General features: G+C 39.3%; 1 protein-coding gene across 3 annotated transcripts in view; it reads right to left on the bottom strand.

Moving 5' to 3' along the window:
* Positions 1-2,049: 2,049 nt before the first annotated feature.
* XRCC5 (X-ray repair cross complementing 5) overlaps positions 2,050-26,412 on the bottom strand; it is a 57,690-nt gene continuing 33,327 nt past the window's right edge. For all 3 annotated transcript variants that reach the window (XM_075430333.1, XM_075430336.1, XM_075430334.1), the window contains 7 exons: positions 24,195-24,288; positions 22,683-22,752; positions 13,930-14,039; positions 13,309-13,405; positions 11,214-11,281; positions 4,389-4,460; positions 2,050-3,586 (listed from right to left, as the gene is read on the bottom strand). In XM_075430333.1, coding sequence (XP_075286448.1) covers positions 3,572-3,586; positions 4,389-4,460; positions 11,214-11,281; positions 13,309-13,405; positions 13,930-14,039; positions 22,683-22,752; positions 24,195-24,288 — 526 coding nt within the window. In that variant the 3' untranslated portion in view covers positions 2,050-3,571. The remainder of the gene's footprint in view (positions 3,587-4,388; positions 4,461-11,213; positions 11,282-13,308; positions 13,406-13,929; positions 14,040-22,682; positions 22,753-24,194; positions 24,289-26,412) is intronic.

The raw sequence follows: 26,412 nt of genomic DNA, 5'->3' as shown, positions 1-26,412 counted from the left end.
ATAAGGATGGGCCCTGTCTGCAGAATTCACAGCCTAAATAACTTCTCCAGTCTTCCACGGATGACTGTGAATTTCCTTCCTCATTTTCTAATTCCAGTGACCCTGCCCCAACACCAGAGACGATTCTGCTAAAAAGAAAATATCAGGAAAGTTCGCAAGAAGAAACTCTACCCCGGAAACTAAGAGACCACAGCGCAGCAGAACAGATCTCCTGACATTAGAAGTGTTTGATGGCATGTCTCACACTTTCATGCCACATTGTAAGGACAGAGATGAAGCCTTGCTCCAGAACTCTCCAAACATGTTGACACCATACTGTTGACCTGACAACTCATTTCAGGACAATCTAATATCACACAAATCACAAGTCTTCAGCTATGTAACATTTTGGAAGTCATCTTCCACTACTTCTGTGACATTTTCACAACTGTCTGAGAGCACAAATTGGATTTCTTGAGTACAAAAATGAATGAGACAAGACTCAAGAACTGCAACCCACTTCATTACCACAACTGAGATATCCTGGTTGCTTACAGATTCCCAGTACATTGTTACTCAAAGAACCTCATTCTTCCTCTCTGGCTCCCCAAACCAGTATTTTGTCCTTGCTGTGGAGTATTCACCTTTTCACGCTACGGCCCCAGCTCCCTCCCATATTAATTACACTTCCTGGTATAATACCTCTGGATACTTTCCACCTCCCAAAGTCCAAGCTGCAAAATATCTTATCTAGTCCACATTCCTCTTCTAATTGAGAAAGAGAAGGAAGAGGAACCTGCAGAGTAGGCAACACATGATATTGCTGATGGGACATGACGATTAGCCTGCTGGCGGGTACTCTTAGCTGAACTCTTCATTCCTTTCCCTTTCACCTCTTCCCAGCATCAACTTTCATAAAAATCTTTTAAAACGTAATACTGAAATCACCGCTCCTCCATCAAAGCCGGCTGATACTGCCCAATGAGTTAGAGACACCAGAGCAGTAGATTAACAGAAAGACACAGATAACAATCATAAGCTTTGATGTCTCAGCAAACACGACTAACCAAGGTCGTTGGCCCATATTATTAGCACCCAGTTGGCTTTCCAGAGAGGCATACCTTCCAGGGGAAACAGAAAATAAATCAGTAACATATAACAAAATCACAGCCATTATCTTTTTTTTTAGACACTTTGATAATTTCTCTGGCCATGAAGTACAGGACAGGGGATGTTCTGCTGCTTGCAAGAAAGCAAATTTGAATGCCTGCTTTTGAAGTGGACGACTCACTGCTCTACTTCTTCTACTGCTTCTGAGGACTGGCCAGTGTAGCAATTCAGAGTGTTCTCAATGTGATCAGTGAGTAATTAGTCAGACTTTAAAACTGATAATGTGAGCTTAGACTAAGTGAAAGATCTCTTCCAGTCATTTAGTATGAACCTGAAAGCTGGCCCCTTGCCAAAGAACAAGTGCAAAATCAGGTTGCCATCTGACAGACTAAGCAAGATGTATTAAAAGCTTCTGGTGACTGATAGCCAGAAGGCTGGGCAGAATGAGACACTTTGCCTGCCTTCTAACAATTCGCTTTCACTATGACTATGAGTCATAAATTCCCATTCCCCTCTTCAGTACTAGCAACTCAGTTATCATACTGAGCCTAAATGTGCTGTGCAGGTAACAAGCAGATCTATGAAATAATACTCCATGAACTAAATGTTTATTGCTTGACAGAAGAAATATTCTCTAAAAATGTGGTCAACTAGTCCAAAAGAAACAGAAAGCTCCATGCCTTATTCTGATTTGCAAAGTAATTCTGTACCCTGTCTGGTCTTGACCAAGACTTCTCACCATCTTCTGCAAAATGGTAAAAATTATTTTATCAGAGTGTTGTGAAGTTTAGAGCTTGTAAAGAATAGAACAAGTAATTACACTCTGCTTCTGTAAAGAGCTTTTGATATTCGGTGTTTACACTGTATGCCCAGAAAAAGGGGTTTCATAGTGTCTCTTAGGTACTGCATAGGCAGTTAATCATCTGATTTTAGCAAACATCAGTCTGAAGATGACAAAAAGCAAATTTTAGAATATTTTATTAATTGAACAAATTAATAAAATGTAAAAAAAACCCCAGCCAGTGTTATACTCTAGAAAATTTCCTTAAAAGACATTCAAAACAGCGGACTGACCAAATAGTTCATATTTACATTTCAGAAAAATATCTTCTGGTGACACAAATGCTATAAAGATCTGGAAAGATCACTTACTCTCTGCCATCTGCATTTTAGAAAGCCTTTCAAGGTCTGCATGAACTCAATCAGGATAGGATGTAAGAGAGGAGAAAGCAGGTCGCTGTGTAGGGGGGTAGAGGCAAAAAGCAATTGCTCTTTCCCACATAGGAGCTGTTGTTCAGTACAAAGTGCAGATACTCCAAAACATTTTATAACTACAGCTCATGATTTTGTTCTTTTTTATGATCTTAATATCATTTTGCACAGTATGTTTACACATTTGCAATAATGAAAGAACAGCTTTTATAGGAATGAATCTGGTGGTAACAAACAAGCATCTGTGAAGGTGTCATTAATGTCTCTCCAGATCTGTAATCAAATCTGAGTATCTCTTTCTAAGCAGTATTTGACTACTTTGGATTGCTCTGTGTAGACAGTACTCTATTTTGGTTACCCATGTAGACTCCTATCAGTTATCTATCACAGTTATCAGTGTACAGCTTTCATGGATTCTTCTGCTCTGTAGCAGTTATCTGCTGTGTATGAAATGGGCATATAACTGATTCATTTGGCCTTTTAGCACCAGGAGTATCTACAGTAACCGTATTAGTTAAAAGTCTAAAAAAATCAGAAATCCCAGCATATGAAACAGGAGAATGTATAACAGAAAGGGACAGAGACTGTTCAGCTGCTGCTGAGCTGACAGGATAGAGAGCCTGAAGCACAGAGATTACCGTAATTACTGATTTGAGTACAGTGTGGCAAAATCGGCACACTCTGCTTTGCTGTGTGCTGTAGATTCTGTTGCATATTTCAAACTATTGCTTTGTGACTCCTTGGCCTAGAATTTTTTCCCATAAGCCTTTGGGGACGTTTTTTGCTCTGTTTTTTTAATAGGAAAAAAGCATAAAAATACAATTCCCTTCTGTAACAATAATGCTATGGAGTTACCTCCACTAAAGATTCAGCATTAATTGGTAACCACACTGTGACATTTCTGTCTTCCTTCCCAGGCAATGTAACGTGAATTTCAGGCATTAGTGTAGATTCTGTTTAAATTTAGCACTGTTTGGCTGAAAGCAATATCAAGGATAAACTAGATTCAGTGTGCTAAAGAAAAAATAAATAGAGATGCCTTAAAGGTAGCTTCACTTGACAAATACTTAAGATTACTTCAATCTTCAGTTCTAGTTCTGAAAAGTCAGATGACATTTATGCCAACTGCAAATGTCTCTGAGACTTCTGCTCTCATTCGAGAAAATAAAGATGTATATACTGTCTTCTTATCAGCATCCTGTTGTGTGCCCCATCTCACAGGGAGATCTCTTCCAAAACTTCGCATGTATAGTCACCATATATCATCCAGTCACATCATGTCGAGCTGCAAATAGAAGAAACAGATTTGGAAGGAGCAGCATTGAATTCAGGTTATTTCTTACGTGTGTTTAGTGCTTAGAAAACAACGCAAACTTGGAAATCCTTATTGTCCGACATAAATTGACTGTATAGCAGCTTAATATTAAGTTCTATGAAGTACAAAAACAAACCTTACAATCTCATCTTCACATAATCATATGTGCAATTTATAGATTTAAAAAAGTACAGTCCAAAAGCAGAAATCTGCCTGCTATTGAATCTTCTTTAATACTGTCTACACTATCAGCTTAAGCCTTGGAGACAGATTTGTAATGACTCAGCCTGCAAAAAACGGCTAAAATATTTATTAAAAAACCTCTTGAATTCCCTGGATTTCAGCAAGCCTATATAGAGGGTGTTAATTGAGAAGATTAAAGCATCTTTTTAAAAATAATTTTCACTTTTCAACCCACAAATATTGTTCTAGATCTACAAGCTTTGTTAAATGCTATTATAGTAAATTATAACAATCTGCTATCAAATGAGCAGCCTCACTGGCTCTTTTCAAACACACTAGAGGACACACTTAACCTATGTAAACATCTGTGTTACTACATAACATAGTATTTGCCATCATGAAATTACACACCTGGTTATGTTTTACAATAGCAAATAAGTAATTTCATGTGGCGCTCTTCTGACTCAATTCCTTAGGTGTTTTCTAAGCCATGCACTCTAATCTACTGCTTTAAGTACTCGCTCTCTCTCAGTGCACCTTTCAGTTACAGTTTAATTCTAAAGCCACACCTTGTCTTTATGGTACTCACCAAATCATCAACATCACCACCTTCATCTGTGGGAGGCAGAGTTTCATTTTTCTTTTCTTTCGGAGCCAAGAACTGAAAACACAAATGTATTTATATGATATGGACAAAACTCTAACCCTTAATGTTATATTAACAGAATGTCTCATTTGTATATTGAAAAAAAATCCACCTGTATTAAAAAATTATGAAGTTAAAAATTATGACTAAAGGATACAGTTCTCCAGACAACATACAGTTAAGCTGTAGAACACCCTGCAATAAGGATGCTGCAAATATTAGTCCATAGTCTCACAAGGAGATGGGGAAAGTTCACAGTAGACTTCAGAGAAATGATCTTCTGAGTCCACAGAAACAACCTCAAGCACAGGAAGTACTTGAGACATCAGTGGCTGGAGCCTGGGACTGTACACTTTTCCATACACATCTGTTATTGTCCACTGTTAAACGGTGGATTCTGGGCTAGATGGAAATTTTGTCCATTACAAAAACGGACGTGTTTATATTCCTAAAAAAGATAATTTAAAAAGTAATATTGTGTGTAGCTATAAAATGCTAAAGGACAGCAAACTGCCCCCCCCCCCACACTGATACGAATACGTGTGTAAGCTGACCAATGGCTTGTTTGGCAAATTTCTTGAGTATGACATTCTACAAATGAACAAAGACATTAATTTTAAAAACCCCTCAAACACACAAGATGGTTAGAATGCCAGTCTTTAAAAACAGAAAATTCATTACGTAAAATTGTATTGCTGTAGCTGCTGATATAACTCACCGTATGCCCTTCACTTCAAGCATGACATCCATAAACAGAATCAGAATGGTAAGGATTGGAGGGGACCTTGAAGATCTTCTAGTTCCAACCACCCTGCCATAAGCAGGGGCATCTTCCACCAGACCAGGCTCCTCAGAGCTCCATCCAACCTGGCCTTGAACACTTCCAGGGAGGGGGCAGCCACAGCTTCTCTGGGCAACCTGTGCCAGTGTTTCACCACCCCCACAGTGAAGAATTTCTTCCTAATACCTAATCTAAACCTGCCCTCTTTCAGTTTACAGCCATTCCCCCTTGTCCTATCACTACACACCCTTGTGAAAAGTCCCTCTCCATCCTTCCTGCAGGCCCCTTCAGGTACTGGAAGGCTGCTATAAGGTCAGCCCGGAGCCTTCTCTTCTCCAGGCTGAACAGCCCCATCTCTCTCAGCCTGTCCTCATAGGAGAGGTGCTCCAGCCCTCTGATCATCTTTGTGGCCCTCCTCTGGACCCGCTCCAACACATCCATGTCCTTCTTATGTTAGGAGCTCCAGAGCTGGTTGCAGGACTCCAGGTGGGGTCTCACAAGAGCAAAGGGGCTCCCTCACCCTGCTGGCCACACTTCTCTTGATGCAGCCCAGGATACAGTTGGCATTCTGGGCTGCAAGTGCACATTGCCAGCTCATGTTGAGCTTCTCATCCACCAGTACCCCCAAGTCCTTCTCCTCAGGGCTGCTCTCGAGCCACTCTCCACCCAGCCTGTACTTGTGTTTCAGATTGGCCCGACCCACATGCAGGACCTTGCACTTGGTCTTGTTGAACTTCATGCGGTTCACGGCAGCCCCACCTCTCCAGCCTGTCAAGGTCCCTCTGAATGGCATCCCTTCCCTCCAGAGTGTCAACCACACCACACAGCTTGGTGTCATCGACAAACTTGCTGAGGGTGCCCTCAGTCCCACTGTCCATATCACCGACAAAGATATTGAACAGCACCGGCCCCAGTACCGACCCCTGAGGCACACCACTCATCACTGGTCTCCACCTGGACATTGAGCCATTGACTGCAACTCTTTGAGTGCGTCCATCGAGCCAGTGCCTTATCCAACAAGTGGTCCATCTGTCAAATCCACGTCCTTCCAATTTAGAGACAAGGACATCATGCGGGACAGTGTCAAATGCCTTGCACAAGTCCAGGTGGATGATGTCAGTTGCCTGCCCTTTGTCCACCAACACTGTAATCCCGTCATAGAAGGCCACCAAGTTGGTCAGGCACGATTTGCCCTTGGTGAAGCCGTGTTGGCTGTTCTCAGTCACCTCCTTGTTATCCATGTGCCTTAGCATGGTTTCAAGGAGGATCTGCTCCATCATCCTGCCAGGCACAGAGGTGAGACCGACTGGCCCGTAGTTCCCCAGGTCTTCCTTTATTCCCTTTTTAAAAATGGGGGCGATGTTGCTCCTTCTCCAGTCGGTGAGGACCTCCCCAGACTGCCACAGCCTCTCAAATATGATGGAGAGTGGTTTGGCAACTTCGTCTGCCAGTTCCCTCAGGACCTACAGGTGCATCTCATCAAGCCCCATGCACTTGTGCACCTTCAGGTTCCTTAGGCAGTCTCAAACCTGGTCTTTTCCTGCAGTGAGTGGTTCTTCATTCTCCCAGTCCCTGCCTTTGCCTTCTGCAACTTGGGTGGTGTGGCTAGAGCACTTGCTGTTGAAGCCTGAGGCAAAAAAGTCATTCAGCACCTCAGCTTTCTCCACATCCCGGGTAACCAGGTCCCCAGCTTCCTTCTGGAGAGGGCCCACATTTTCCCCAGTCTTCCTTCTATCACTGACATACCTGTAGCAGGCTTTCTTGTTCCCTTTGACATCCCTGGCCAGATTTAATTCTGTCAGGGCTTTAGCTTTCCTAACTTGCTCCCTGGCTACTCGGACAATTTCTCTGTGTTCCTCCCAAGTTATCTGTCCTTGCTTCCATCCTCTGTAGGCCTCCTTTTTCTGCTTGAGTTTGGCCAGGAGCTCCTTGTTCACCCATGTGGGCCTCCTGGCATTTCTGCCTGACTTCCTCTTGGTCGGGATGCATCGCTCCTGAGCTTGGAGGAGGTGATCCTTGAATACTGACCAGCTTTCTTGGGCCCCTCTTCCCCCTAAGGCTTTTTCCCATGGTATTCTACCAAGCAAATCCCTGAGGAGGCCAAACTCTGTTCTCCTGAGCTTGCTGCGCACCCTCCTCGCTGCCCCAAGGATCTTAAACTCCACCATTTCATGGTCACTGCAGCCAAGGCTGCCCTTGAAGAAGATACGGGTACATTGCTCAGATACTATAACAACTGAAATCAAACATATAGACAATATCTGGAGAACCACCACCTCTGAGTTATTTTTCTCTTAGCCTAAGAGTGAAAAAAAAAAAAAAAAGCTAGATTGGCAGAAAAAAATACAAGTACTTAACTCTTACTTAAAAAGTATCCAGTTGTCAACAAGTTTAGTTACGATCTGTTTACCAATATCCTTACTATAAAATCATAAATTTTCTTTTCCTTATTAAAATGCATCAGAACAAATATACAGAGCCGGGAACAACCCTACCCCAGATAAAAAGATATTTGAGAAAGCTGGGGAGGAAGACAAGCCATATTCCATGACATTGAGTTCCACCTGAGGACTTCCACTATTAACAGCCATGAAGGTTGTGTAAAAGGTCATGGGATCCCTATCACAGCATTACCAGTCTCTGAGACAATATGCTTGTAAAAAGCTTAAATATTATTTTACATAAATGACATATTCTGAGCCTTCTCTAGAGTAACAGTGACAGCTTTAGACAAGAGGTAAAACACGGAGAAGTTACCTGCTGCATCCCATTTGTGGGCAAGTACCAGATTATCATATCCACTACGATGAAAACCAAATACATTGCTTTTGGTTAACAACAAAGACAGAGGATGTAGACAACCCCTGCCTAGTTGTCTCACTACCTAAAGGTCAGACTTTTCCTACATCCTGAACAGCAACATCCAAGAGGAATGAGAAAGCTTACTCCACAGACAACACTTAGGTTTTAACATGGTGACTTCAATTCATCATATAGACTTCATAGCTGCAAAAAAAACCCCAAGAAGGTGACAGGGCCAGAAGTAAACAGAATTTCAAGATGCTCTATGTCTGTGTACCTTTTTTGATGGAAAAGTTCTCAATCTAGCAGTAATTTAAAGCATACACTATGACACCAAAAGCTAATGACACTGTCAGCTCTGAAAGGCTTTTTGTGCCAGATCAAATTTCATTTTACGCACACTATTAAGAGTCAAATGGTTATTTCTGAAAGTAGCACATTTTACAAAGTTTTCAAAATTGGCTTTCCCATACTAAATTATGTAAAGAAAGCTAAAAGCTAAAGAACTGTATGATGAAGATTTGCAATAAATTGAAACCTAAGTTCCATCAAATGCTGAACATCCAAAGTTGTTTTTTTTCCCAAAACCTATTTTGCATTTATGCAAAAGCAAATTACATATAATAGTTGTGCTGAAATCCATTATCTTCCCCAAAGCAACCACAGAAAGCACTTGACATTTCTGCTCTTTTAACCTATCATCCTCATGCTCTAAAAAGAGTATCTTCAGTATTACAGAAAAAAAGAGAGAACTACCTAAAAATCATTTTTTCTCAGTGATAGGAAAATACGCATGGAAAACATAGCTCACCCAAAAATAAACAGAAAACTTTTACGCGTTACCTCTCTAATAAGCAGACTTCTAAGTCTTCCTTTCTCCTTTGAACAGCAACCCTGTAAACCTGCAATCTTATATCGAAACCAGTCCTGAAACTGCTATCAGCTAGTGACCTGCACACAGAGAATAGGCTTTTGTGTCACACAGGGCCACACTTGACAGTCAATCCCTTGACCTACATGCTTGCATGTGACCTGTTACAGAGATGACGAAAACTTGCGTCTTACTCTATTGTGTGGTATTTTAAAAGATCCAATATAACCCTTTAGTGAAGGGTATCACATTCAGTCCAGAAAACTAATAAACCATTTTTACAATCTACTATAGACTGAGGAAAACGCTGGCTTTGTATCACAGAGGAAATGTGTGGCAGGGTTTAACTGGACCATGGAGGACTAGGTTTTTAGATCAGCCCCATAACCTCAAGATAAAATTTGCTGTCCCTGCAGATCTTACTCCAAGAAGCAGTCTTCCAGTTTCTTACATAAAAAAGTCATATAAAACCTCCACAGAAATGGCAAATCAGAGTTCTGGTTTTGGATCTGGAGAGTGTGTGGGGAGGTGGTTATCTAGTGAATAACTGGTATTGCCAACTGCATAGTTAGCAAAGAGATGCAACCCATTTATCGTTAAAGTCAGGGTAACTTCCATGCTAGAGAACTCTGTTGCAGAGCTGATTTCATGCAATCTCTCTTACTCCACTATTTTAAAGGGAACTTATGGCTATTGTAGGACCTTCAATCAATCACAAAAGAATTTCCTGCATTGCAACACCTGGCTGACTGTAGAATGACATTAAACAGAAAAGGAATTTTGAAGTCAGTGTACAAATGCTTTACTCTAGCTTAGACTGGCAGCTGTAAATCTAGTCCTTAGTACTCTGATTTGTGCTGCATTCCTATGCCCGCACAATATTTTTCAGCCATCACAAGCTCATAGTTAAGACAACAGTATGCTGTAAGGTCTTCCCGGCTAGTACAGATTTACTTAAGGAATAGTGGCTATTTCGCCAGCGTTAGCACATTTTGAGCATCAATGGTACTTTCAGACTAGAAAGCAAAGTTCTCAAGAAACATATTGTCTTAGGAAGTTTCCAAGTAAATTCACAGCATTTAGAATATGTTACAAAAACTGATACTCTTTAGAACCACCATCGGGCAAAAAAAGTGGCTCTATACAATTCTGCGTGATAAGAAACAGCCAGTAGGTCCTTCACATCTAGAAAAAAACATCATATTCTGTCATTTGTACTCCACACATGTGCTTAGCTTTCCAGACTCTTCGTTAACTTTTCATTTTCATGACATTTCTGTGCCTTCTTCACCTTGAGGTCAATTGTTACAGATGAAATAAGCAGTTTCTAAAATACAACCTTTTACCCACTCATTAATTCACTCATGGAGAACCTACTTCTACCCAATTCTGGTTATTGTTCATGTAAGGCCTGGAAGTTGCAAAAATCAATGTGGCAGCTTCTAGAAAAGCTGCTTCTCTGCGAAGTACACAGTGATTTTAGCCACAGGTTTACCTTCAGGGGTCTGTAATACAAGGACCTTCTTTCTCCTGAACTATTTAAAATCATGGCTAGCAGCTTGATACAAGAATGCCCATCTTATCCTCTCCACACAATTTTTGACAGCAACTGAATTCTGCTTTCTTTCAAACAGAAGGCACCATTCTGCCTGTTAGAATTAGCTCCTTTGTAACTGTGACATCCTTCATTCATCACTGCAGTTGGAGTGTTTTATTTCTGTAGAAAGAATACCTGCAAATACTGCAAAACTTTTATTTCCAAAAGGATTTAATATGATCACCGATAATAGTACCAGCATCATCTATGATGTCCATCAACCCACAAGAACTGCATAAAGTGGAAAATACTGATATCGTTGCACATAAGGTGCAAATTAGCCATAGCAACTTTATATTGCTGGAGTTCACAATGCCTTTACAAAAAAATTATCCTGATTTTTGAACTTGTGTGATAACAATGAGATCACAGTTCTTTCTACGAAGTTCAAATAGTGATCTTGCATATATAAATAGTCTATTGATGTTCCACTAAACTGAGTTCCCGAAGTTCCTATTCTCTGTGGAGGATATTTTCAGATAATGTTGTCAATACATGCTACTTACTAAAGACCAATTAAGGCAAATGCTGTGGTACATGCTAGGGAATTATTTTTGCTCTGAATTGGGGCAATTTCAATTGTGTGACAGAAGGACACTCTTCTTCCTCCATGTGAATCCTATTTCATTCATCTAAAGATTTATCCATACAAGAAAGAATCTTCTATTCCACAGCACGGGCTCTATACAAATAGATGCTCATTAAAAAAAATGATACCTTTTCAGCTTCTTCACTAGTCACCGAACTTCCTTCTGCTTCATCTTTAGTGATCAAAGAAATTCTGTCTGGAAAAAAAAAAAAAAAAAGATATAAAAATATCATTAGAAGGCTTCCCAAAAACTCACTTAACGTTAGAAATGAAAAAAGTCTTCCAGCTTCTGAATGTGTCATCATCACCAGCAAAAATAAAAAAATATTGCTCAAAGGAAAATGTGACTTGCATAAATGAGTCAACTATGATATAAAAATAAATTAATGAGCATATTCATAAGCTGGTGGAAGTATCCATTTAGGAAACTGCTAATATTATGACAATCAAACTAATGAGACACTGAAATCATAGATCACAGATGAAATGCTGAAAATCTATCAGAAATTACACTTTTAGTCATTCACAGCATGCTCTTCAGTCCTTAATAGCCTTAGAAAAATTAACTCCTAACATACAAACACTTCTGCTGTGATTACCTACAATCTGACTACCAAATTGCTGGTCCTGCCCACACTTTGTTGCCTTGTTGTGCCAGCACCACCATCCTGTGCAGTGACTTCCGGGGCAAAGAAAAAAAAAAAACTCCATTACTTTTTACCCCCATAGTTTTTCCAGTCTGGCTTATCACTTGGCTACACAAATGCTTGTGCCTGAATAAAGCAGCTGTGGGTGTGAGGGCAAAGAACAGTGGATTCAAAAAGGTTTCAGTAGCAGCGCGAGTGTAATGCCACCTTAGTGTGCCCATGGAACTACAGGGCAGGGTTTCATGAGACCAGTGAATTGGCAAACAGATCTGCCTTGCTCCTGGGTCACCAACTCGTTAACTCACATCCCTCCCCTTCTGGTGACCGCAGTTGCTCGGGACAAGGCCCAGTGCATCACAGATTTGGTAGGAAAGAGGGGATGGGTCATGTGGCAAGCAGCAAGGAAAACAGACTTCAGTTTTTGGAGGCAGCAAGCAAAAAGTCATTTCAGCTATCTAGTGAGAGCAGCTAGATGACGCATAAAGCGTCACAATTACATCATCTTCTCACAAGAAGATACTCTATTTTGTACGAAAATATAATCTCTGTATATGCAATTTTTTTTTCCTCAGAAATATACTCCACTGTTAAAACTCTGGCTTGTACCAGCTAAAAATTATTAAAGAGGTATTCTAGCATGGCTTTGGAAGATCCATGTTTCCTACTTTTAAAGTTTGTTGGTATTATGACTGTTTGGGGTTTTTTTCAGATTTCTTCAGAGAAGGTTCCCTACAATGCTATAGAATATAGTATTCTTCCAGTGTTGTCTCATGCTGTTGATTTGGGTTACTAAACAAATTCCCATCTTATATGTTGAAAAAGTTGGACGAAGTCAGACGTTACAGAGTGTCTGGAGTTCATCACTTTGAAAGGTGTTATACAAAAGCGTGTCATTGCATTTTATAGCATGCACTCTTAAGAGATACAGCTGGGCATTTTACAGATTTTCTGAGCACTAGTTCCAATTAAAAACAAGAGTATGATATAAAAGATTTTTTTAGTTCACCACATTTCGTATTTGTGAAAATGTTCCTGTATTTATCACTTGCGTAGTCACTGAATGTCTTTTGCAATTGCACTGCCTTGTATCTCCCAGTTTAATCATAGGCAGATGTCATATTGCCACATAATCTGTCCTTCAGGTTGCTTAAACAAAAAATGATCAGTGACATATTTCAATGCTATCTATGCTTTTTTTGAAGCTTAGTTTGGAAGAATCTTTTTATATCTCTGCTGCATGAGTTTTTTCCATTTATTTTGAAATTCAGCTGAAATCGTATCTTCTTCTCCTTACCCTGTAACATTTAATTTATCTCTCTTCTTCCACAATTAATTTACCATTTCAACAAGACCTGGCAAGGCATTAGGGATATTACTGATATGAAACTATTAATACAAAAAATGAAGTTGCAACGTGAAAGATTTTTTTTTTTATTTTTAACAGGCTGCAGGCATGAATCATATCAAAACGCTACTCTGGGGTTAGTTTAAGTGTCCCACTGTTAACAAAGTTTTCTCTTACATAATGCATAACTCAACTAGAAATACTTTTTTTTCTTTTTCAATGCCATCCTACCTTGTATCATGATCTCCCAGAAATCTGCTAAGGCTTTATCTTCCACCTTTGATTTCAGGGCCTGCAGAAAATCATTAAAGCACTGCACCTTGGACAGCTGAAAAAAGTAACAGCAATGATAACAGAGAAATATTAAAGTAGATTACTAAGCAGTGCTGCATACTTAATTCTTCATGAAGTTGTCTGACAGTGAACACAAAAGTCAGTACAAATTTTGGTTTTCATTATCTACTAAAACCAAGAGTATTAAGCAAAGGTGAGCCACACAAAACTGACTTTTACAAAGCTAGAAAGATTTTCCTGTAACTAGCATTATATACAAAGAAATTTGTAGGATTGCTTATTTTTCTTTTACAAGCATCAGGCCACAGATCTTATGGTTTTATGTTTAAAAGAAAATAAACAGCATCGAGTAATACCAGAGAAGGTAGTCCCCATTCCAGTAAGAATAAAGAAACATAAAATGCAAATATATTTCTAAACTTTCAAACAGCATAACAGATTTTAATCTACGAATCAATTCTTTCTGCTGTAGCAAGAAGTTACCATTTCTAATATAGCAAATAGGCCTATCGTGTCTTTAATTTGAAAGAGACAAGAGTTTTCACATATTAACATTACCTTAATGGCTTCCTCTCTGAAAACTCCGATACAATTGATCCCTTTCATGTAGTACTGTGAACCTTTATTTTCTAGGAACTGATCAATGCGGTTTGTCAACTGCCGACTCACTGAAAGACAAGAGAAATAAATAAATCAAAGAAGGCACACTTTCAAGGCAAAAAAATATTTTTCCTTTACATCTCTCTTTTTCTATTCCACAGGCACCAAAAGAGTTAACCATACCCATACCGCCTCAAGCTACTCAAGTTGATAATTGTTATCTAAGCTACTGACAATTACTTCAACCTCTCTGGAAAAGCCAGATATACTCAGAAGAAACCCAAGCAGGGCCAAGGCAAAAGTCTTTTTCTGAAAGCCAACGAAAAAAGCACTGGCCTAGGTTCTTTGATAGAAAGTAAAACCAGAACATTTGGGATCCTAAAGCTGAAGGAGGTTATGTTCTACAACGCAAAGCATATCCCCTAAACGTCCTTTGAAATACATGTATATTTCAATAAAAGCTTTAAAGTTACAGTGAAGGTATAATAATGTCAAAACCATAGCTGTAGGGTGACTGGAGTTAAAAGACTACCTTGTTGTTATTGTCACTAGAGTATATGTTGTCTCTGTACAGGTAGTTTGATGATTTTTCCATCAGGGTAATGCTGTCTACGATTATGGAGACAAGTATTATAAACTGTGCATGCCTGAGAGAGGAGGGGCAAACAATGAGACTTGTACCAACAGTAAGAGGAACATCAGTTTCATCCTCACTGTTGAGCTCCTGAAAGCTAGGTAGATGTAAAACACTGCAAACATGACAAGTGAAAATGTCACCAAGAGCTCTGCAAGCCCAACTAAATTCTGCTGGATTTCGGTATTTTATTTTCTTCATGTTTACTTCCAGGTGAGGCACTGTCCAATTTTACCCTCTGGCAGACACCTCAGCCTGGGAAAAGGCAAGTGCGAAGAGCGTACAACAGTGATCCATAAACTCAGAAGCACTGTGAAAATAATGAATAGGGAGTGATAGTCCATTGCCTCTCCCAAAACAAGAGCAAAGAGTTGGGTTAAGAACAAACGACAAAAGTACCTCTTCAAACAAAACCAGTTAACCTCTTTCCCACAGGCTGCTGTGGGATGCTAGTAGTTTTAACAGTTCAAAAAACACCCCCATGCTTGAACAAATTCTTAGAATTGTTGAAAGAGGAATTCTATGAAGGGATATTAAAGACTATGTTTCCATTGATGAAGAAAACGCAGGAAAGCATTCTGGGTAAGTCACAGCATCTGCCTGTCCTGTTCTTGTGCTGTTAAAGACAGGTTACTGGATGCGCAGAACCTTTAGCCTGACTTAGGTAGCCCTTCTTATGTTCAAACGTTATGGGCAGAGATGTCGCAGAGCATTTCAGCCACGAAAACATCAACATAGAAAAATCACCTGCCAGAGTGATGGAAGAGACAACGATTAAGTAAACACACTGAGAAGCAGACATCGTTTAAACACTGTATTCTGCTCTGCTCACTGTAAGCATAACACAGCGCTGTTACATTTATGTTCTATAAAACGACCAACTGAACTGAATCTGAAGGACAGCATCGCTGGAAAGAGTGAAACCAGACATATTTGATATTCTCCCACTAGCTTTTGACTCTACAGAGTTTCCAGGAAAGGAAGTAGGTGATGGTTCTCTCCAACAGCAGCTAGCACACAAGAAAGCGTGCTGAGGTGCCTACTGCTCCAGAGGTGACTAGCTCACTCTTCTTACTTATTTTACCAGTAGTTGATAAACTAACTTGAAGTCTCACTACTTAAGTTCCCCAAGTTAAGTCAGTCCATTTTTTTCATGGTTAACGATTTTCTCATTAAACGTTCTAATTTCTTACGAATTGCACTAATAAAAGCAAGTCCTGCTGGTGTTTTCAGGGGTGGTTGTGGCTTTTTTTTTTTAAATGCTGCCTTTTCATTGATGTGTTAAATTAAAACCCCAGGCACTACAAGGGTGCAATAAAAGTCTTTATTGTCAGAACGATTCCAGCATACTGTTTGAAATTATCAGACACTCTACTTCTTTTGCATTTATTTTTTTTTAAATCCCTTTCCATTTTATTGCACTGGCAGGCATGAGAAGAAAAGACTTTCTTGCTACTAACTGTGAGCTGCCTCCTTTTGAAATCTGTTGTAAGGAACCAAAAAACCCCTACAATGTTTTACTAGGCACTGAATGACCATACTACACGCAGGAAACAGGTTACATGGCAACAATATCTTAAGTCAGATTCTTCTAAGTTCTTGAAACAGCCTGTCTAAAGTTGAGTCTGTCCATTGGGTCTCCCTTAAACGACAGGACAATTGATGAATCTAAAATAGATAAAATTCCTGTGTTCTGATTAGACTACCAAATTACTTCAGGGGGCCAAAGACAATACTAGAGATGGCAGATAGGGATTATAACTGGAAGTTCTCCGAAGTGGAATCTGTCCCTTTACAATTCTAGGTCTGACAGCTTTGCTGATTTCCTGCTGCCCGTCATCTCCTTTCCATTAGTGTGAAACTTTGGGTTTGGGTGCTGCAAAAAATGAATCTCCCTTGTTTTGGAGAAAGGAATGTTCTGCATAAAGATGTGTATCTAACTAAGCTATGAATATTAGCATTAACTCTGATGTGTCCTAGACAAATCTCAGGCATTGGGGTTTTGAAAAGCAGGTCCTAGCGTTACAAACTGACAGCCTATTCAGGCCACTACTGTGTAATAACAACTTCTTTCTTCTCTCTCAACTTCCCTCATTCCGCCCCCCCACATGCATTTAAGGAATTGAACTAATAAAATTCTGTATTTTGCATAAACTGGAATTCCAGCACTCCTAATAACCACCACATTCTGCAGGTCATCCCAAGAAATTATAATCTTCTGTTTCCCTCTTCTGCTCTATCTGATGGGTTAGATAACAAACATAGTGATTAAAGGCTGGAGAACTACAGGTTAAAAAAAAAATGTCTTTGAATAGAAGATCTTTTAGTTCTAACAGAATTTAATTCCTTCCCCACTGGCATTCAGATACATTGTCTACTGTAAAGTACATTCAGCAATGCTGTTATTTCTTGTGAAATATGCCATGAACAATTATATTCACTCGTTATCCCTGAATAGTTACAGTACAAAAACGTAGTTATTATTTTCGTATTTGTTGAGTTCTGTCCTTGGTCTTGATTACTATGTCAATCAAATTACAGCATAATAATAGATAAGACTGTATTATAGTCCAAGTTCCAATTCCTTGGGGATTCTCCCTCCCCCCCTAAAAAATTCATCAGGTGAAAAAAATAGCTCTTTCTGTAGAGAAAAGACTCCTATTGTTACCAATCTTCTGATTTATCCACTGGTGGTGATAATGATTTGTATTAATGGACAGTGCTTAAAGTAAGTCACTGACAAATCAGTTAAACCACTTGATAATAAATTTTAAACTATGGCTCTAAGTGCCATCTTTTTTGTAACTGAAAAGAAGAAAGAAATTATAAACAGAAAACTGACTTCCTTCATCTTCAAGCCAAGAAATAAGAATTTTAAGATCAAGAGCTGTTGAACTGCTCCAGTGTCCTGTGAGGTGCTGTTCAGTTTTGAAATGGTCTCTCTAAATGGCCTGTGGGTATGGATCAGAATGATTTACGCTTGATGTCTGAAGGCCATCTTGTCCAAATCCCTACTCAAACCAGGGTCGCTGTGGATCAGGTGGCTCAATGCTCCACTGACTTGAGTTCCAAGTAGCTCCAAAGATAGAGACACTTCAGGTTCTTTGGGCCCTTCTTTCTGTATTTGGCTACCGTCATTGTGACTTTTGTATTTTTCTTTTTTCCCAAAACATCTAATCCAAATTCTGTTTGTTGCAACTCAGAGCTTTGCGTCTCACCCTATTGCTATGCCCTTCAAAGACGAATCTGGCTTCGTCTTCTCTGTGAAGCAGACACACAGGAAACTTCAAAGTGGTTTTATATACTCAAGTATTTGGTTTGCAAATACTCTTCCAATGACTGAATCGTTTTCATTAAACTAGTCATTGCATTTGGCCTATGTAGCAGTAGAGCATGAATACTCTCCGAAAAAACACAAAAACATCCAGTAAGATAAAAAATTCAGACAAACTGCAAAGACACATGCCAACAAAAAAAGAAAGTAAATACTGTTTTTTTAAAAAATTATCTTTGGTCTAGAAAGGTTGTTAATGACACACATTTCTACAGAAAATTTTGCAATAAAATACCATCCTTGTTGTAACTGTCTAATAAAGTCCCATTGCAAATCTCTTATACACAATCCTTTAATGCATACGAAGCACCCAGGGCGAAACCAGTGTTTCACATTTCACTTAAGAAGCTATATGCATGCCATGGCAAAAGTGTGACACCTCAGGCACAACTGAATATTTGCTGAAAACTATGTGTGCAACTACTGACTCTTTGAGCTTTATTTTTGTAGAAATGCCTAGGAATAAAAATATTAACAAATTTGCTATAAGTATAAAAATGAGCATTTGGTACAATTTGTGTCTGGACATTTTTTCTTATGTCCATAAACTGTACAGTTGTCATTTGAAGATTTCTCTCTCAACTGACAATCAGTAAAATAAAAAAAAGCTCTTCCAACTACAAGACTTCAGACATCAAGTTCTCAGATAGGAGTCCTGTAAGATGCAATGCAATCTGGCCTATAAACTTGCACGGAAAATTTACAGACCAAAGAAAGTACTAAGCGTGTATCAGCATCTTTTTTACACCCCATTAAGCCATCCTATCTTCCACAGAAGCATATGAAAATATACACCCCATATTAGATACCTTCTACTCTCCAGAAATGCAGACATGGATGGAAACCTGTAAATAGTCAAACAGGATGAACTGGCAGTCATGTGGCTGCTCCCCGGCATTACAAAGATGGCAAGCACTCACTGCATTTGAGAATCTGCTTTGCAGCCACAGCAATGAAGAAACTCATTGTACACTCTTGGAATTAACTATTAGATTCCACTAGTAATCTATTTTATTTGCATTCATTGACAAAAATGTCAGAAGCTGTTATCAGAAGACTGCTCTTTGTGATGACTGCGCACTTGTAACCTGCTCAAAATAAGACCTGCATAAAATGACATCTCTCTGGCCGTGAATGCAGACAAGAAAGTAAAGACATCTGGAGGGGAAACACAATACTAGCTACATGAGCAATCAACATTAACCAATAAGCCAACACCCTCACACACAACTCATCATGCAAGCCTTAAGTGGGTCTCTACTGCAATAAACTACACAGATGTCAATTAAAAACAAAGTTGATTACTGTTTCAAAAATTGAGCTGCCAAGTCTCAGAAAACTATCCCTAAGGCCCTTGCCAATTTGAAACATTGACATTCTCTAAAAAAAAAAAAAAAAATGTATTTACACATTAGTGACTCTGTACTCACTAACAGCAAATGCATCATTTCTCCTGCTCTGGTCTGCCATGGGACCCAGCATTCAGACATGGGCTAAGTTGCACATTGGCTTCTCCTACGAATGGCACAAACCCTGATTATCAAATCCCAGTGAGGCCACTGCAGCAGATGCATTGGTACTCTTTTTCAATGATAAATATACCCATCACGACTTACTACAAGATGTTTTAAAAAAAATTTCCCTTGCCACAATTTGTTCTTGATAACTTAATAATTTTGGTGAGAGACTTGCTGTGGAATGAAGAGGATGTGTGCCATTAACCTGCAGCTTAATTAAAAAGCCACTGTATCATCTATATTTAAAGTACAACTCTTCCTATTGCTACAGCTTCTATATCTACAAAAAAAAAATCCACCCCCAGGCAAACAGTTGAAAGCCCTTTCTCCTCCCTATGGAGGGGAATGGGAAAATTGCTGTTTTGTGGGGACGGGAGGAAGAAAGAATTGCTGTCTTTTTTAAAAAGAGAACGTAGGTGCTATTCAGTTTGGAAGACTACACTAGAGTGTAGAAGAAGAAAGAAGCAAAAACAGGATGGAACCTAATAGTTCTCCTGTCCGCATCCCCATTATACTACCTATAATGCAATTGTTTTGAGGTTTTTTTCCAATAAACTATTTGAATGCTACAGATTATCCTTTCCCGCAAAGGCATTTTACATTTCACATGTTCTAACAGAGGGAAAAAAAAGTTTCATCACTAAATATGACGCCATATTATACTAAAAAATACCCCTTAGAACCACTGAATAATTTTAAGGCAGAATTTACTATTTACATAACCAGAATGCAATACAGCAAGCCATTAAAAACCTGCCTGTAATGTTTTATGTATTAAGCTACCTAAAAGGCTCTAAAGCAGAAAAAGGATTATGCAGAAGCAAAAAAAATTATATTCAGAACATGTTTTTATTTATAGTGGCGTCTATCTCTCCTTTAAATGGGTGACTGCACTACATTCTGTCTAACTACACTTTATAATTACAGAGCAGATCACACAACTATAGTAAGGCCTTTGACACTGTTCCCCACAGCATCATCCTGGAGAAACTAGCTGCCTGTGGTTTGGACTGGTGTACTCTTCACTGGATAAAGAACTGGCTGAATGGCCAAGCCCAAAGAGTGGTGGTGAACAGAGTTAAATCCAGCTGGCAGCCGGTCACAAGTGCTGGCCTCCAGGGCTCAGTACTGGGGCCAGTCTTGTTTAACATCTTTATCAATGATCTGGATGAGGGGATTGAGTGCTCCCTCAGTAAGTTTGCAAACGACACCAAGCTGAGTGGGAGTGTCAATCTGCTCGAGGGTAGGAAGGCTCTGCAGAGGGATCTGGACAGGCTCAATCGATGGGCCGAGGACAACTGTATGAGGTTCAACAAGGTCAAGTGCTGGGTCCTGCACTTGGGTCACAACAAACCCAGGCAATGCTACAAGCTTGGGGAAGAGTGGCTGGAAAGCTGCCCAGCGGAAAAGGACCTGGGGGTGTTGGTTGACAGGCAGCTGAACATGAGCCAGCAGTGTGCCCGGGTGGCCAAGAAGGCCAACGGCATCCTGGCTTGTATCAGGAATAGTGTGGCCAGCAGGAGTAGGGAGGTGATCGTGCCCCTGTACTCGGCACTGGTGAGGCTGCACCTCGAGTACTGCGTGCAGTTTTGGGCCCCTTGCTACAAGAAGGACACTGAGTTGCTGGAGTGTATCCAGAGAAGGGCAACAAAGCTGGTGAAGGGTCTAGAGAACAAGCCTTCTGAGGAGCAGCTGAGGGAGCTGGGGCTGTTTAGTCTGGAGGAGGCTGAGAGAGACCTTATCGCTCTCTACAACTACCTGAAAGGAGGTTGTAGTGAAGCAGGTGTTGGTCTCTTCTCCCAAGTAACTAGCGATAGGACAAGAGGAAATGGCCTCAAGTTGCATCAAGGGAGGTTCAGATTGCTCAAAATTTCAGACACCATCCAAATGTGTACCCTAGTTATCTCCAGCACAGCTACCAAGTCAACATATTTAAGCACTCTTTGCTTAAACAATCCGCAAGGGTAATCACTATACTTATTTCTGCCTTAAAGCTTTCCTACATGATAAAATTAATTACCATAAAGTAGTCAACTGTTTCACAATTTCTGTATTCTAATATATTGTACAATGCTTTTTTACTGCATCTTAATATACCTGAGATTTGAGAACACAATTCCAAATCTTTTCTCAACAAACAATTTCTTCTGGATCTAATGCAAAATCCATGTAAAAAGCTGGCTAGCTGGCTTATAGCTCTGGAAATTCTGGAGAGAAATAGCAATGCAGGCTTAACAGACTGTACCACAAATCAATATACTATTCAACACCCTCCTCAAACTATGTCTAAAAGCAGTAAAGGCCTTGTTGTAATACCTAGAACCTCACTTCAGCACCTCTGCAAATATTCTTCTTTGAAAAGAAATGCTACAATAGTGGCTGTTCGGCAGATGAGGTTTAATTTGCCAAAAACCTTCAAATCATTCTTTAAAAGAAAAAAAGACCCCAAACATCTTCCGAATTCTTTTTAGGATACCTTTGGATTATATATGTCTGTAGAGCTATTCCAGCAGGGAAATACCATACAAACAAATGATAATTCCTTTGCATTTTCAGACTTAGGCCATGCAAGACAGTGGCTGACCTGTGCGTTACATTCTTCCTCACCTCTGCATGAAAATTCTGTCCTGCTGTACGCTGAGACTAGATTTGGTGCACACAGATCCTGCTTTCATCTTAAAGAGTCTCATACTACTGCTTATTATACCATAAATTCACCTGTGCTTTCTTTTGCTCACAACAGTAAGAAATGGCCTTTGCATGTGAAGATTCAAATCTCCGGCACCGGATCCTTATTTCTTCATAGAACAGAATGAGCAGACAGCAGAACATGGGTTTCTCACACCGTGCACAGCCAACAGCACTCCACTTCAAGCCAGAAAGATCCCATGAAGCCAGATGAGAAGCCAATACCCAGTTTGAACAAGGCAGGAGGGCAGTACCAAGGAATCTTCTGTGAGAAACACCTGAAGAGTTGCTCAGATGCCGCAGTGCAGCTGGCTAGTGCCATCTTACACAAACATCGGTACTGAGAGTTTCAAACGGGGAAGGCAAATATTGACATGGGAATTACGAGTGACACCTTTCTTCACTGAGTGGCATCAGAAGCTAAGCAGTAAACTCCAAAACACCTCACATAGCACTAGAAACTTATGTTTAGACAAATGGATTGCATTTACTGAACCCTGAAGATGCTACTAAATATAAATACGATAAAGTCATTTACCGTCTTTGAAGTCCGCATTTTTCTGCCTCACCAGAATTCGGAAATCTTCTGCTGGGTTAACACTGCCAACCTACAAAAGGTCCAAAAATATTATAATTGTCTGCCAATATCCATCTCTTTATTCTTGCGAGGCAACAAGAATCTTTAAAATTCTCTTTATTTTAATATGGAAACAGAAGCTCTGCAATTCTCTGCATGTGGATTCATAAAATCCAAGTCTTACAATGTGTGTTAATGCATAGAACTCCTAGCAAAGGGTAGTTATGACATAAGCAAGATGAACTTACACTCACCATGCTGCACTCTAATCAGACAACCACATTGTCTGGGGTTTAGACATCAGAAGCACAGTCATTCAGGCTATCTGCTAGTTCAGCTCTGAGACTTTCTGCAGCACTGACCTCTCGCTAATCCTGACAGATGCTTAATGAGGAATGGGAAGCTCCCAGGCACGTGGATGCAGAATCACTGGTTTGCCACTCCAACTGGAAGCTCAAAATTAAAAGCTTGCATTCAACTCATCTACCCTTTCTGGCCCAGTCTGACATCTTAAAGCTGAAGCTCTAAATAGACATACAAGTGCAGAAACCTTACAAAGGAACTAAAACTGGTCAAATATAAACAAAGATCTACTGAAAAATGGATGCAATAACTTTAGGAAAAAAAAATTACACTGCTTAACATTTCCTTTCAGGAATCAGAATTCTCCTAAGTTTATTTGAAAATTTTATGTTTTGCTGTCAAAATAATTCTTCAATCTTTCAATAACCTTGTTTGGTCTCTGCATTTCTTTTAAATCTGGCAATACCACTTTTCAGGAAAAAACAAGCAAGTATTTTAGGTGTATAAAATATTTAAATCTTTTTAGATTTTAAATATTTTTAAAAATCTCAATCATGAATTTTAAAAGCCAACCTTAGTTTTAAAGTAAGTGAAGTTATGTCAATTAATATTAAATCACCTTTTTTTCTGTAATTTGAAAAATCAAATAAAGTGCGGAGTTATGATACAGGCTTCATCTACCCATGTACACAATATCTGGAATTAAGTTAGACATTTAACCTATCAGCAAGATGAAGCCAAATTTGTGATTTAGAACCCCAACTAATCCACAGAACAGTCTCTAAAATCACAGCAATACCTTTGCTAAAATATTACAGAGGCAACTTCTATGTTGCAGATGATATGAAAGACAGCGAGAACAAAATTCAACCACTGAACCCCAAATCTGAGATTCTATTTTCTTCAGATCCTCAGACTTGCCCTTTAGAGTTCTAGACACCACGGGGAGAATTTTGTCCTAAAATATCCAAGACCGATGGAAACTCATGCCATCATACACCTAAGGACAGAGGAAGTTGTCTTTACAATCTCTAGCGGAGAGTCTCAAATCTACAAGTAGATAATGTTTCAGTCATGTTTCAGCAAGAAACACTCCTCAGGAATTCTTTATATTCACTATAATAGAGAATTAATCTCCTTTAATAATCAGATTTGTAAAAATATGCTTACAGAGGTGACATTGCCTTCAGCAAGTTTTATGATGCTAAAGCTGCCTTCCTCATCTTCAATTTTTGGTTTCTTAGAGTTGGGTCCTTCTTCACTGCTGCAAATGAGAAGGACAAAAATGAATATAAACCCTTAAACTGTCCTGTCTACTAAGCAGGGAGTCAGTAAATTAATGAAATACACACCAAACACTGGACAAAACTTCATTATACAACTGTTCCCAAATTAACACTAAACCATGCCTCGTTCTTCCCCACAGGCTGCACAAAGTAGACAGTAGAAACAGAGATCAAGCTTTATCTTAGCATAAAGAAAAGGCACCGCCTGTTGAAGGTGCGAGATTATTCATGCTTATTTCAGGAGTGAATTTACTCATACACATCTTCTCCACCTTTCTCAATAGTATCTCCAGTCACTTTATTTGGAACCTGTACATTGAGTCAACCTTGATAATTTACAGTATATTACATGACCTTTGGTATTCTCACCAGACCTTAACATGAAATGACAATGAAACTTAACATTTAAGTACAAAATTCATTTACTCTTCAAAAATGACCCGTTAGTTCCTGTCTTAGAATTGATAGCTACTACAAATCTGTTTACACAGTGACTTTTGTGTCTAATGACCGTTATCCTTCATCAGCACATGAGAGCTTTAAAAACTTCCATGTACAGCAGTCCAAACCTGCTAGACAAACACCAATTAAGTATGTAAGAACTCTCTTAAGACATTTTAAGGCATGTCTCAAAATGCTTTCAAAAGACTCTTTTTAAAAACCCAATTATGATTTTAGGCTACTTTCTAGCTTTGCCCTCACAGGTAACATATACTAAGGTGTACATTCAAACCCAGAACTTAACTGTAACATCTAACGTGCCAAAAACTTTAAAGCACATCTTGGCAAGAGAAGAAAATCCAGCTAATCACAAAAGGGGAAGAAAATCAGACTCTATGTTCTGTGTCACTTAATGTGACAGGCTACTTACACAGAGGAACTGATTTCAGTTTAAGAATGACTGAAAGCTACTCACTGATTTAAATGGCAGTATTTGTGTTCAAGAAATCCTAAAACAAGAAAAACTTCTTCCTTTGAAAATTATACTACTGCAGTGCTTGATGATGTAGAGACAAAGCCAGAGATCCTGGACTAGGTGCCATTTGCATTCTACAAGCTTAGAACTGATTTTAAAAACTGCATTGCACATTACAGGAGCAATCAACTATCACAAAGAACTTGCACAGTCTTCCTTTTTACTTTCTATAGCACACTCCTCCTCTATTTTACCATCAGTGTCTTTCCCACTTTATTTCACCAGTCTTCTCTGTCCTTTACTTAATTTTGTCACTACTGAAATGAAATCCCTTCTCTTCAGCAACTCCTGTCACCCTACATAACCTTACTTCTCGCTCTCAGAGAAATGATGACTTTGGTTATGCCTCAGGACAAGGATAGGACACCTTGCTTCCTTCTCAACTCTGCTGACTTTCTGGCTGACCTTGAACAAGCTGCCTGATTGTTTTGGACAGCCGATATGCCTGTGTCTGTAAAATGGAGAAAGTGATACTTATCTAACACCACTGAGTTTAGTTAGAACTTCTACCTGAACCAAGATTCTTGTGTATTGATGCGGTTTGAAGAAAGGTGCAAAGAACAATGAAAATTCTCTTTTAGAATACTTTTCTCCAAAGGTGTTTTCCACTCAATTGCAGTGTCTTGAAATCTTTTTTTCCTGAATTATTTTTACCAATTCAAAATGCTTTGGGATTGGATGAAGGAGGAGAACATAAACGATGCTGCTGCATTTAACTGCCTAGGACCAAATCTATAGCTGTCCTTAATCAGTGCAGTACAGCAGAAACTAATGAATCCATATCCATTTATACCAGCCAAGGATCTGACATTTAGAATCTGTCACTGGTAATGCACTGATTAGCAGTATTTTTAGACTGTAAAACATGCAACTACTATTTGAGAAAAATCAATAAAATACAAGATTATTTTAAAACACGCACTTCTACATTTACATAGAAGCCTCTCACATACTGCAAAACTAGATGAGGTAACAGACTCTCCAAAGCCAACCTAAGAAGGAAAAAGTAAATTGCTTTCTGTTTTACTGGATTTTTCAAACTACACAGAGCTTACCAAAAGTGAAACAAACAAATGCTGAATATTAAAATCTGTATTAAGATATCATGCCTACATTTATGCTGCCT

Source organism: Opisthocomus hoazin, chromosome 9 (genome assembly GCF_030867145.1).
Source record: "Opisthocomus hoazin isolate bOpiHoa1 chromosome 9, bOpiHoa1.hap1, whole genome shotgun sequence".
Classification (NCBI taxonomy): domain Eukaryota; kingdom Metazoa; phylum Chordata; class Aves; order Opisthocomiformes; family Opisthocomidae; genus Opisthocomus; species Opisthocomus hoazin.
The sequence above is the reverse complement of the archived record's forward strand: the minus strand, read 5'-3'. Positions and strand labels throughout refer to the sequence as shown.